This window comes from Pinus tabuliformis, chromosome J, assembly GCF_031772625.1.
Source record: "Pinus tabuliformis cultivar Carrire ecotype Pingquan chromosome J, CPIR1, whole genome shotgun sequence".
Taxonomy (NCBI): domain Eukaryota; kingdom Viridiplantae; phylum Streptophyta; class Pinopsida; order Pinales; family Pinaceae; genus Pinus; species Pinus tabuliformis.
The window spans coordinates 877778735-877791464 of record NC_142295.1 but is presented as its reverse complement, the minus strand read 5'-3'; the positions used below and the strand labels follow the sequence as shown (position 1 = coordinate 877791464).

General features: G+C 38.8%; 1 protein-coding gene across 1 annotated transcript; it reads right to left on the bottom strand.

Moving 5' to 3' along the window:
• Positions 1-1091: 1091 nt before the first annotated feature.
• Positions 1092-1798, bottom strand: LOC149229480 (histone H3.2). Its single transcript, XM_089375842.1, has one exon. The coding sequence runs from the start codon at positions 1726-1728 to the stop codon at positions 1318-1320; it is 411 nt and encodes a 136-aa protein (XP_089231968.1). The 5' UTR covers positions 1729-1798; the 3' UTR covers positions 1092-1317.
• Positions 1799-12730: the final 10932 nt, after the last annotated feature.

Below are 12730 nucleotides of genomic sequence, written 5' to 3'. Positions count from 1 at the left end.
AGTGTTTGCAAGAGCTTATCAAACCATGAATCCATTACAACTACCTTCCCCCCACACATTTTGTAAGGGTTTTCTTTATTTTAGAATGTTACAACTTGTGCCTTGAATGCACAACTATCATTCTTAATCCAATTCCCTATATTCCTTCCACAATATCCCCTCAAGAAACATTGTTTCCAAGGGCAAGTTCATCAACAATTTCTAATTCTTTTTTATCATGGATTTCAACCAACAATTTTTGGTCTTCCTCATCTTCCTACAACAAACAATTAAGGAAATCTATATTCTAAGGACATCCATGCAAACATCTAAACTCTTTCAATCTATAAGGTACCACTTTTGATACTTGTGATCTTAGGCAACAACAAACTATAAGAAATCAACTACCATGTACAAAAGCATTGTCAATGGAACCACTTTGACATCATCACATATCATCATCATCTTCATCTTTACAATTGAAACTATAAACATAACTCTAAATTAATAATATGGTTGTAACAAATTCATTTACACATTTACAATGTCTCCATTGAAATGGGAGAGAAAGATTTCAACTTTTATTAAAATCCCACTTCGGATAGCAAAGCTAAATTACATAATGCAATCACAACTTTGTTAATCTAGAAAAGTAAGAGAAGATAAAAATTCAAACTTATATAAAAACACCAACAACTCTACATGATCTCCACTCCAAACCTACATAACATTTGCTTCAAGCTTACATAACCCTAACTTGAAATCTATATGCTATTCATTATATTAACATAATTAAATTTTAACAAATAGCAAAACATAATCGTTAAATAGAGAAACAAAGATAATAACATATAACAAAGACTTTTACAGTCCAATAAAAATAACCATATAAACCAAAGTAAAACATAATATTGACATGCAATTCATACCTGATATAAAACAAAATAAAATAAAAATATTTACAAGTTTTCAATTTAAAACAAATTAAATCAAGCTATACCACATCGCTATAACCATGACATATGAAAAGAAACGAACACGAAATAAATAATTCTCATTCCCAAATTTTCCAACTTTTGGAGCTAATTCTGTCAGAGGAAGTGACCAAAAAGTAAAATCCAAATCTTCATAATCCATTCATTTACCACTCCAAAATTACACATGTATAAAGAAAAGGCACAGAAATGTTTAAAAAGCGATTGTAAAAGCATGTATGTTCCTGTGATCCTCTGGAACAGCTAGCATCTCTGTACCAAGAGACTGAACAAATTTGATGAAGAGAAATATGGCCATTGATATAATTAGACTGACTGGATCCCATAGGACCAGCTGAAAAGTTTATGCTCTCTCCCCACGGATGCGGCGAGCGAGCTGGATATCTTTGGGCATGATGGTCACCCTCTTGGCATGAATGGCACACAGGTTGGTGTCCTCAAACAGTCCAACCAGATATGCCTCTGCCGCTTCTTGCAGTGCGGCGACCGCTGACGACTGGAACCTCAAATCTGTCTTGAAGTCCTGGGCGATCTCCCTTACCAGGCGCTGGAATGGTAACTTTCTTATCAGCAGCTCTGTGCTCTTCTGGTACTTTCGGATCTCACGAAGGGCAACAGTACCGGGCCTGAACCTGTGAGGCTTCTTCACTCCTCCTGTCGCCGGAGCCGACTTCCGAGCTGCCTTTGTTGCCAGCTGCTTCCTTGGCGCCTTCCCGCCTGTTGATTTACGAGCAGTCTGTTTCGTTCTCGCCATTTCTTTTTCTCTTCCTCTGCTCTGCCCTGCCCTGCCCACACAAATTCAATCAAATAAAATTCACAACTCTGACTGTGTTATTGCGCTCCCGCCCCTTTTCCCTTTTATAGTCACCACCGCAAGAGTGTCGTTAAAGATTTCAAATTTCAATTTTGCGCCGACGCGTCTCCACCGTCCGTTTTCACACCTAATCGATGGCTGCGATCGCGATCCTCCCCTCCCATCACACGGTTCGCCACAGCCTTCTCTTCGTATCTTTTTAAAATTATTTTTAACCCGTAAATATGAAATTCTTTGTTTGTGGGACAGGCATCTCTTTACGCAACAATTTCAATATTTAATTTATGAAGATGTACATGCTTACTATCTTATTTTTTTATTTTTATTTTTATTTTTTCAAATAAAAATAAAAATGGAAATTTATATCAAGAAAAAGCTCCATAGAGAAGTTGGAATCTATTTTTATCCTTGAAAAAACTTTAATTTTTAGCTATATCACTTTTTGTTTTTATTTTTATTTTTTAAAATGTGAATTTTTTGTTATTTATTTTTTGAGGAGGATGCAATGGTTCTATTGCAGTTGCTATAACAACCCTCCTCTATTCATATCAGTGCCTTGTGCTTAGAGATAATTGAGGGGCCCACGTCTTCAAGTAAGTTCATAAGTCACCTTACCACCACTTGTGAGTTATGACCAGCCCTCCAATGACTTCGAACAATGGAGGAAATCTTATGAGTCTAATGAAGTCTTGTTGCCCATTCTAGCAGTACAAAAACATCATCCAACACTAATAAGGTGACCCTTAGAGAAGTTTTCAACTTGAGTTTCCTTTGAAGATTTTTTCCTTTTAGTCCTCATGTAGTGTTACATTAAGCCTTTACCCAACGCTATAACACTCCAAAAGAACCTTAGTTTGTAATGTTTTCTCAAATTTATTGCTTATTCAAGCCACTATAGAGTAGTACTAACCCTTATCCCAACACCATAGCGCTACAATGGACCTTAATTTAGTGCTACAGTCAAGTTTTCTTCCCCTCTCAGTCTCTATAGTGCTCTCTTGGCCCCCTTCTCAACGCTACAACCTCAAAAGGTCACTCTTAAGCTCATCCTCTGCCCCCCTCCCACCCCCCTCCCGTTCAATGTAGCACTGCACTAATCCTTTGTCTAAATCTGTAGAACTACATTGGGCATTAACACAGTTCTAGAGCGCCTCCCTAGACTCGAGTTATGATGATTCCCTCAAGTTATTCTCTCACTTGTGATGCTTTTTCCTAAGCCTTCCTTGTGGAACAATGGATGAAATGAAGGCAAAATTTAAGTCAAAATATGGTAATTTTTCAAGTAACTAAAGCTCATGAAAACTCTTTTATCATAGCCCTACAACCCTAAACTATTATCCTACTTAGCTACCTAGAGTTTTCCCACCAAAATACCTAAGGTTTCATGCCCATAACCAACCCAATACTCTCATGCTCAACTTGTGGATTGTATCTTTGATCAACTCTCTATCTTCAAGATTGGGTACATGAACAAATGTTTTCTTGCCCAAAAACCCTATTTTCTCCAAGTTATGCATAGAAGATTCTCCATGGGAAAATGCATTGTCATTCAGTCAAGATTGAAAATATTTTAACTATGATGATTAAGAGTGCTTTGTAGGTTAAAATTTTAGTATTATTTTTCCCTGTTGTTGCAACATGTTATCTTTGCACCAATAGTCAACCATGTAACCAAACCCCTAAGTTCTCTACATCTAACATTTCTCGGTTAATATGTACAATGGACACATATTGTTTTCATTAACTATGTAGGAGATTTCAATATGATTGTTATTACTCTGAAGGCTAACCAAGTAGTGAAGCCTTTAGCTATGAGGGGTATTACATGGTGTAAATCAACTGGAGTTGTCGTACAATATTAAAAATATCACTTCATATTGAGAGGATCATAATGATTCACTTATTGGGACCCAAGGAGGAGTCAATCCAAAAAAGCAAAGAATTGGAAGAGATGTTGAAGGCAAAGGGAGTTGTTTTCAATATATTTACTAAAAAACTTGTTAGAGGCAACCTATGACTCTACTAAGCAGGAAATAGCCCTAGACTCATTCTTATTTTCACTAAAGTGTAACCACCTCCCACCCCCTTCAATTATCTCGGGCTATGGGAGGGATACATATTTGACCCAATCTCCAAGTTCTATTATGAAGATGGGGTTACAACAACCTATTTTCTTAAAGTTTTCAAATCTTAAAATAAACACCACCATCGTGTTTACCTCGATTTGAGTCTCGGATAGAAAGTTATTCCTATTAGAAGTTTCGCCCATTAAAAGTGTAACACAACCCTTCCTAATTCCCAACAAAGCACAAGTTATAAGGAGGTGACTATTATGTTGACATGATATCCAAGGTAGCGTTGTGGAAATGGGGTCTAAAAATTTCGATCTATTTCTAACTTCTTTAAAACTTCATATGGAATAGTTCATCTGTTCGTCTCGTCGAAACAATTCTGACAATATAAATTTTGTCTCGATTCGACCTCTGGATCGGAATTTATGGCCACTTAAAGTTTAGTGTCATGTCGTCAATTTGTCACATGGTGCCCTCGTGGTTGTCCCAGCCAACACCATTACTACCACTTGGCGTCATACATATAAACCACTCTCTCTTACGCAAGCGCAATGGCCCATTACAACCATGTCACCCTAGAAGAAACTCTGCTCGGAGGAAAAAATTTAGGAGGTTTGAGTGGAGTAGCACTTCAGGAACTCATGAGGCTTGAGACTCCAAAATCTCAAAGAAAACGCCTCAACGAGAAACCTTGAAGGAAACCTTTCTCGATAGAATCTATTCTCAGCTAAAATATACATTCGGCCTCGCTCCTATTGTGTCATCTCAAAACTAATTTCCTAAGAAGAAACGAAAGGGAGACACAATGCATTGGGCTCCAAAACACCGAGATATGAGATTTTGAGATCTCAGTCACCAGTGGAGGGTCATATGAGCTGAAAGCTAAAGCATCAGCCAATGCTAATGGGTTGTGCCCATAATAAGTTATAAGCCACACTTGAGGGACTCAATCCATATCTTAGTTGCGATGGTTCTGTGAAGGTTTTAGCCTGGAACAACGACTCGACCCGTTACTCTTAAGGTTTTTATATGGCCCACTGTTAAACTATCTCTCCTGAGCTTCCCACATGATTTTTTACCAACATATATGTACATATACATTATGTTATCATTTCTAAGCTTAATAACAATAAAACAAGACCTAATTATGTGGGCAACATAATAAATAGAATAGGGACTTTCCCATTCAATTTCAATAAGACTCCTGAGCAATTATCAACTCACAGGAATCCATGCAATGCCCAGAGTCCTATAGGGACTTAACATTCCATCAATATTTCACGAGAAAACAAGAAAACTCATTCCATATTTGATTTACAGCCATGAACCACACACTTGAGCCTTAAATTAACATCATTACAGGCTCGTGGCCAACACAACATTTGATGTAACTGATAAATGCAATAACTAACACTCCTCAATTATTAGCATGACATTATCCTATTTGCAATTAATAGAGGCAATATGGTAATCACAAGCACAAACATAAGATAATACTTATCTTATGCAAGGTCTGGCAACTGAGAGTGGGACTTTGGCTCTCCACCCAACCATAGACAAGCTACAACCACTATTACTTGTAGTTGTCACCCCTAAGCCAGATTCCAAAGCTTGAGGTGGAGTGCTTTTGAGGATTTTAACCAACAAAAATGGCTGAAATAGGATGCCACCAGGCCACACTTCCTTCATCCACCAACTACACACTTGTCAATCACATTGTTCAAGAATATTCACATTCATGCCAACACATCACACTACAGAGAACTTTAGCTCACTTTCAAGAGAAGAGAGTCCACTATAAGGAAGGTTCTTTAGTGGTTAAGCTATTAATGGGTAAATAAATCACTTCTCGAGGTGGTTCATTAGTGTTTCAAGCACTAGAGATTTAACCTGAACGCAACTCCTAGTGGTTCTTCAACCCTCACCAACACCTAAGCGACTCTTGCCAATTCCAACAGGTTCATAAATCCACAAACTTCCAATGGTTTCTTTAGCCTTATAGGTAAGCCACTCTCTCTAAAATAAATCACCCAACAAGCCTCACTCAGAAGTTTCCTCAACTAGTGCCTTTTTTCCAAGATTAAATTCAATGTTATAAATCACTTGAGTTCCCTTTCCGCTATGAGTTCATACACAACCACTCTAAACGTTGTGTTCTATGTAGATGCCTCCTACCCACACATGAGAGAGAGCATGTATGAATCAATGATAGAATGAATGCCCTCCTTTCTTCCCCAAAAAACAACTAATTCCCCTCGCTCTCCGTGATTTTCACAATAGTCCATGTCTGGATAGTGCATCCCATGCTTTTCTTTAATTTTGTCCTTTTATTTCTTGTGGTTGGAGTTGAAGGACACCTAGACCAGTCCTTCCTCTTTAAGTTGAATTTAATGCAAAATAACCACATTTAATTATTTTTAGTTCTTCAAGCAACCTTCTACCTCAAGCAATGGAATATGTGTCCCTCTCTCAACCATTTTAAATAATTACAATTATTTACAAGAGAGAAATGTTAACCAGGGGATGTTAAAAAAATGGGGCCATGTCATCACTAGAAGACTATGTTGCACTGCCACGCCATCACCATGTGGTGTTTGAAAAGTGCTATTGTCGTGGAAGATCAGGTTACTCAGCATGTTAAAAATTATCATTGTGTGAAAAGGCCAAAGGCAGAGGCCGTTGGCTTAAATAGGGTCCACATGTACACATCATGTTGAATTAGGGTCTATTGGTCTTGCCGTCACTTAATTCTTTTAAAATCCTGGTGACTTGAAGGCCCACGAGCCTAGTGGGGTCCTTCCCATCAGACATAATACTGACATGGATTCCTCCAACCTCGCTAATGTAGGTTTTAACCTTGTACATAAATTACCTACAAACAAATTCTTAAAAACAGAAAAAATTACAATGGCAAGAACATAAAAAATATACGCAAATATTTTCTCCTGGAACCCAAAACCAGGAAAACCAGATTAATTTTCATTATATTCCTTTCAATGTTACAATACATTATATACGTGTTGAAGCCTTCATAAACCCCAATCCATTAAACCCATATTAGAACATAATTGTAGTTCCCTTAACCGAATCTACAAAATACCATGGGCAAAATCATCATGCCCAAAACCATGCGCAAAAAACATGCACAAAATCATGGGTAGGTCCTCCCACCATCCTTAGGTCTACCCCCAACACATACCCAACAAGTATTTGTTTAACTCCTTTAATATCCCGGTGGCTCAAAGGCCTTAGATCCTGGTGGTCCACCTCAACACATGTTATCTTGTGTCAATTCTCAGTCACGAACTCACTCATGTGATTCCTCCTTATGTTCGATGGCTTGACGGCCTAATGGGGTCCACCCACTTACATCATTTCAGGTCAACCATTTTGGCCGTGGGTTCATCTGAAATCTTTCAATGGTTTGGTGGCCCAATGGATGGACGTGGAGACCACATGGCATGGTTCTACTTGGCTAGGTTCTACTATCAGACCAACACTCTTATCTCTATGCACATGTACATTTAGTTGCAGACAATGGACGATGGAAAATGTGGGGACTACATGGCATGGTTCCACTAGGACAAGGTTCCACCATCATTTCCTCGGTGGCGAGATTTTCCTATGTAAATATGTATTGATCAATTTCGCTCTACCAGTCTCAACGACCATTAGAACATCAAGTTTGTGGTTGTCCAAAACAAAGGAGCAACTTCCCTGAATGCCAAATTTGTTGTGTGTTATGGAAAAAGGGCTTGGGGTCCTAATAACCTCAACCTTCTAGGTGATAATGAGCAATAGGGAATAGGTACCCATAACACCAAATATACAAGTTTCTGAGACAAGAAGGGGGCAAAGCCCCAACACCAAATTTACACAATTTGTTCAATGTTGCACATAGAGAAATGTTACTAGCCAAACTAACCTTCTTACCACTTGAAAACTAGTCAAACTTATTTAGATATCTATGATTATTTAATTAAATGAGTATAAGCATACAGGTTCTAAAATTGATATAAGAGGGATTGCAATCCCTCTATCAGACAATGCAAATACTTTGAGAAGGTTGAACTAATATACTCATAAGCCATTGTTGTCAATTAAGAGAGCATAAATATATAGTTTCTCACATTAATTATGAACTAGATATTGATTAGCACAATCCATATGTTCATTATCATTCTAATACATACAAAACCTCATACCAAACATAGGCATAGCATGGAACATCAAAGTTCATAAATCAAACATATAAATGTTATGTACTTATTTGTATATCTCAAATTTGTTGGAAACTGAAGGAGGGACTTCCACTTTCCACCCAACCACAGGCTTGCTACATCTCAACCTTTTTGCAGCTAACCAACCTCGAGCTCGATCCAATGCCTAATGAGATGCTTGCTCGAGAAAATTCACACCAAAGGCTTGGTTAAACACTCAAGAGATGGAGTCCATTGTCCAGGTGGTTTATCAAGTTCCCTTTAACATTAAGCACCACAATTACCCATTCTTCCTCTAATTTTATTCACAATTATTCACCCAAGGTCCAAATGGGGTATTGCTCAGTCCAAGAGTTTGAATCCACTATCCAGGTGGTGTATCAACTGTCTTTTCATAGTAAGCACCACAATGGTATGACGTCCATTGTCTAGGTGGTTTATCAACTTCCCTATAGCAGTAAGCCCCACAATGACCAAAATTCCCTATCCAAGTGGTCTATCATGTATCTAACAAGAACCATAGTGATTCAATCATCCATTGAACCTCCCACTGACCAAACCGGCTTAGAAAACACAATCCAGTGGCCTCACATAGTTCCCAATTATTACACCCAAATTCAAAGGCATCTAATTCATGGACAAGGCTAATATGCAATTAGCTCCAACATCATTTTATCTTTTATTGCTATTGTTCCAACAACTCTGCACACTCCGTGATCAACAATGAGTGCCCTTCATTCTCCAAAGAGAGAGAGAGAGAGAGAGAGAGGGAGAGAGAGATAGAGAGAGAGATCCTCCATTGTGAGTTTCTCTTCTATTTTTTCATTGTCTGTCCCTTCCTAACCTCTCGTTGTGTTTCACAGGGGTCATTGGACCTGTCTCCTTGATCTGCAAGGGGGAATGGGCACTGTCCTATTCCCCCACTGCCCTAATCACTTCTCATAAATTCCTATCAAGAAGTGGCTTAATTGGTCTGTAATTAGTGATTCAACATTAAGTTTAGGGTTGGGTCTTTCAAGGCACACAAACAAGTTCTCCCTTGGACAGTGGATTCATAATTCATCCCCTCCTTTAGTCATCCATCACAAAAAATAATTTTATGCGTTTACAAAATATTTCCTTAGCCAGTCGTGGCTCCTACAGTAGCATTACACAATCATTTTTACAAAAATGGGGGTATAATGAAATTGTTGTCACAAATCCCACCCCCTTAAAGGAACATTGTCCTCATTTTTCTATAAACAAAAAACAAAATTGAGCTTTACAATTGACAACTCTTACATTAGTTTGTACATTAAACAAAAATGGGTATAGCTTCTTCATTTGTTCTTCATATTTCCATGCTACTTCATCGAGTCCAAAGTGCTTCCATTTCACCTTGACCTACTCTATTACTTAATTCTGGAGCACAATCTGTCTCTAGTCTAGGATGCACAATGGTTTGGATTGGAATTCTCCCTTGGATTCCACTTGAATCATAGATCAATCAATCACATGATTAGTGTCACGTACATACTTTTTAAGCAAAGAAATTTAAATACATCGCGTGTTTTCTCTGTGGGTAGCAAGGCCAACCTATAAGCTACTACTCCCACTCTTTCCAAAATATGAAACGATCCACAAAATATGGGTACTAATTTAGCACATGACTCGATTTCAGTGAGCTCTTCCTTGCTATGAGGCAAAGATATACATGCTCTCCCACTTGCAATTCCTTTTTGGTATGCATAACTATTTTTCCTATCATGGGTAGCTTTCAACTTCTACCTGATATTAATCACTTCTTGCTCCATTTCTCTCAACATGTTAGGTCCATGTACCTCTCAATTCACTAGGTCATCCCAGCTAATAGAATGTTGCATTTTCTAGCATAAAATGCCTAAAAGGGGCTCATATTTAGTGACTCTCGGTACCCATTGTTGTATGTAAATTCAACTAATGGTAGGAATTATGTTGAAAATGAAACAAGAAAATCCTAAATTAATTTTTTCCTTGAATTAAATTGGGAATAAAATTGTAACTCCACATCTCATGACAACCTGTAATAGTAAACTAAGTTAATTTGACTTAGTTATCTCAGTTAATTCGAGTTGAGGGTCTAACTAGAGTCATGTAGAGTGTCTCCTACAATTAGGAGCACTAGTTGAGTTTATTTTTAGTTTTAATTATTTAATTCAGTCTAACTGAGTTAAAATCAGTTAAACTAGTTCCAACTGATGGAGGAATTAGTGGGAGGTCCAGTAGTGGGGTGTGACATGCAGTAGTGGGGTGTAATGTGCAGTCGAGTGTGGTGTTTCCTGATGTATAGTGTGGTGCTTCATATCGAACAATGGGGTGCAGCCTACAGTAGTGGGGTGTTTCCTGCAGTAGTGGAGTGCAACCTGTAGTAGTGGGGTGTTGCCTGCAGTGATAAACCAGTAAACTGAAGATTCACTCATAATTAACTCATGCATGTCAGATCATAGAAAGGCCAAATTGATATTATAGTTCGAGGACAATGGGGTTCTTCCTGTAGTGATCAACCAGTAAACTGAAGATTCACTCATAATTAACTCATGCATGTCAGATCAAAGAAAGACCCAGTCGTTGTGTGTGGAGCATGATTGTTCAGAGGTCTTTGTTTCAGCCGGATGTATGCCCCAGGAAGTTTGTACACCCCTCCACGCGGGGGGGTGCAGGGGGGACTTGTCCCCCCCACGGGGGTCCGGGGGGGTCGATCCCCCCGGTTGGGGGGTCCGGGGGCCAACGGTCCCTCAGCGAGGACTCAGGGGCAGCGCCCCCGAAGCCAAAAATAGATGTAAAATTGCCTTGTAAAAGTATACTAATTTCTAGTCAATCTGGGCCGTTCATTAGGCGGATGATCTAACGGTAGAACTTATGTTTAGTTTAGGGTTTTTTTCCCTAGAAGGCAACCCCCTCTCTTTGTATGAGGGCATTGTATTTGAGGCTGTGAAATAGATGTGTATTCTCTGAGCCAGAAACAGAGAGGCGAGACTATGAGAGAAACAAAGGATATTACAGTGGTCCTGTTGTAGGTTGTGTCTCTTCATTTTGCAGGATAATAGAAAGGAAGGACTGGATGTTCGGGGTGGACGTAGCCCAAACAGGGTGAACCGAGTATATATGTGTCTCTCTTGTCTTATGCATTTTGTGTTTATATTTCTGCAATATTTTATGTGTTCCATTGCTCCATAATATATAATTTTCTAACAACTGGTATCAGAGCTGATGGTCTATTTGGCTTATAAACTCGCAGGAAAGAAGGGTTCCTCGTTCGAGTGGGAGCAATGGCGGAAGATGGTAAGTTTAGGGTTGAAAAATTTAACAGCCAAAACTTCTCTTTATGGAAGATGCAGATGGAAGATTATATGTATCAAAAAGATCTGCACCTACCATTGAGCGGAAAAACAAAGAATCCAACGGCTATGACAGATGAAGAATGGAACCTTCTCGATAGAAAGGCACTCGGAACAATACGGTTGTGCCTCACTGCATCAGTCGCCTTCAACATTTCGAAGGAAACAACGACAGAGGGTTTGATTTAGGCGTTGTCGAAACTATATGAAAAACCCTCGGCCTCAAACAAGGTATTTCTTATGAAATGGTTATTTAATATGAAGATGTCGGAAGGTGGATCTGTTGCAGATCATTTAAATGATTTTAATACAGTTACAAGTTAGTTAAGTTCTGTAGGGGTAAACTTTGAAGATGAAGTTAGAGCTCTGTTATTCTTGTGCTCATTGCCAGAAAGTTGGAATGGTTTAGTAATGGCCATTAGTAACTCTGTCTCTGGATCTAGTACTTTAAAGTTTGATGATGTTGTCGGTGCTATCCTTAGCGAGGAAATGCGACGGAAAATCTCCGGTGAGACATCGGGTAATGCTTTGAGTGCAGAGTCTAGGGGAAGAAAAATGGAAAGAGGAAAGAGCTCAAGATATCGCAGTAAATCAAGGAAAGGCAAATCCAAGTCCAGATCGGGGATAGTGTGCTGGAAATGCGGAAAGAAAGGACACCTAAAGAAAGACTGTAGATCTCAGAAGGGAAAAGAAGGAGATGCACAACAAGAAAACAATCATGAAGCAAATGTGACAGGTGAGGTCTTACAAGATGCTTTGATTCTTTCCTTCGAAAATATTAATGATTCCTGGGTCGTAGATTCAGGGGCCTCATTCCATGCCACACTTGATAAGAAATACTTTCATGACTATGTTCAAGGAGATTTTGGACAAGTTCGTTTGGGTGATGATAAACCATGTAAAATTGTTGGAATGGGTAAGGTTCTTGTAAAACAGCAGAATGGAAACCAATGGCTACTAAAGGAGGTAAGGCATGTTCCAGATCTAAAGAAAAATCTGATTTCAACAGGGCAGTTAGGCGGTGAAGGTTGTGTGACAACTTTCATAGATAAAGCTTGGAAGGTCACCAAAGGAACCCTGGTAATAGCAAAAGGCGAAAAGGTTGGTACATTGTATTTATGCAATGGTATTTCTAACTCTGTTAATGCTTTAACTTCCAAAGGAGCAGATGCAGCATTATGGCATCATAGGCTCGGACACATGAGTGAAAAGGGGATGAAGATTATTCACTCAAGGAATTTGTTGCCGGGTTTGAAGAATTTTGATTTGGACTTATGTGAGAATTGCATTTATG

Bases quoted from the DNA above. Each gene is read 5' to 3' on its own strand.
- LOC149229480 (XM_089375842.1), bottom strand. From the start codon at position 1,728: ATGGCGAGAACGAAACAGACTGCTCGTAAATCAACAGGCGGGAAGGCG.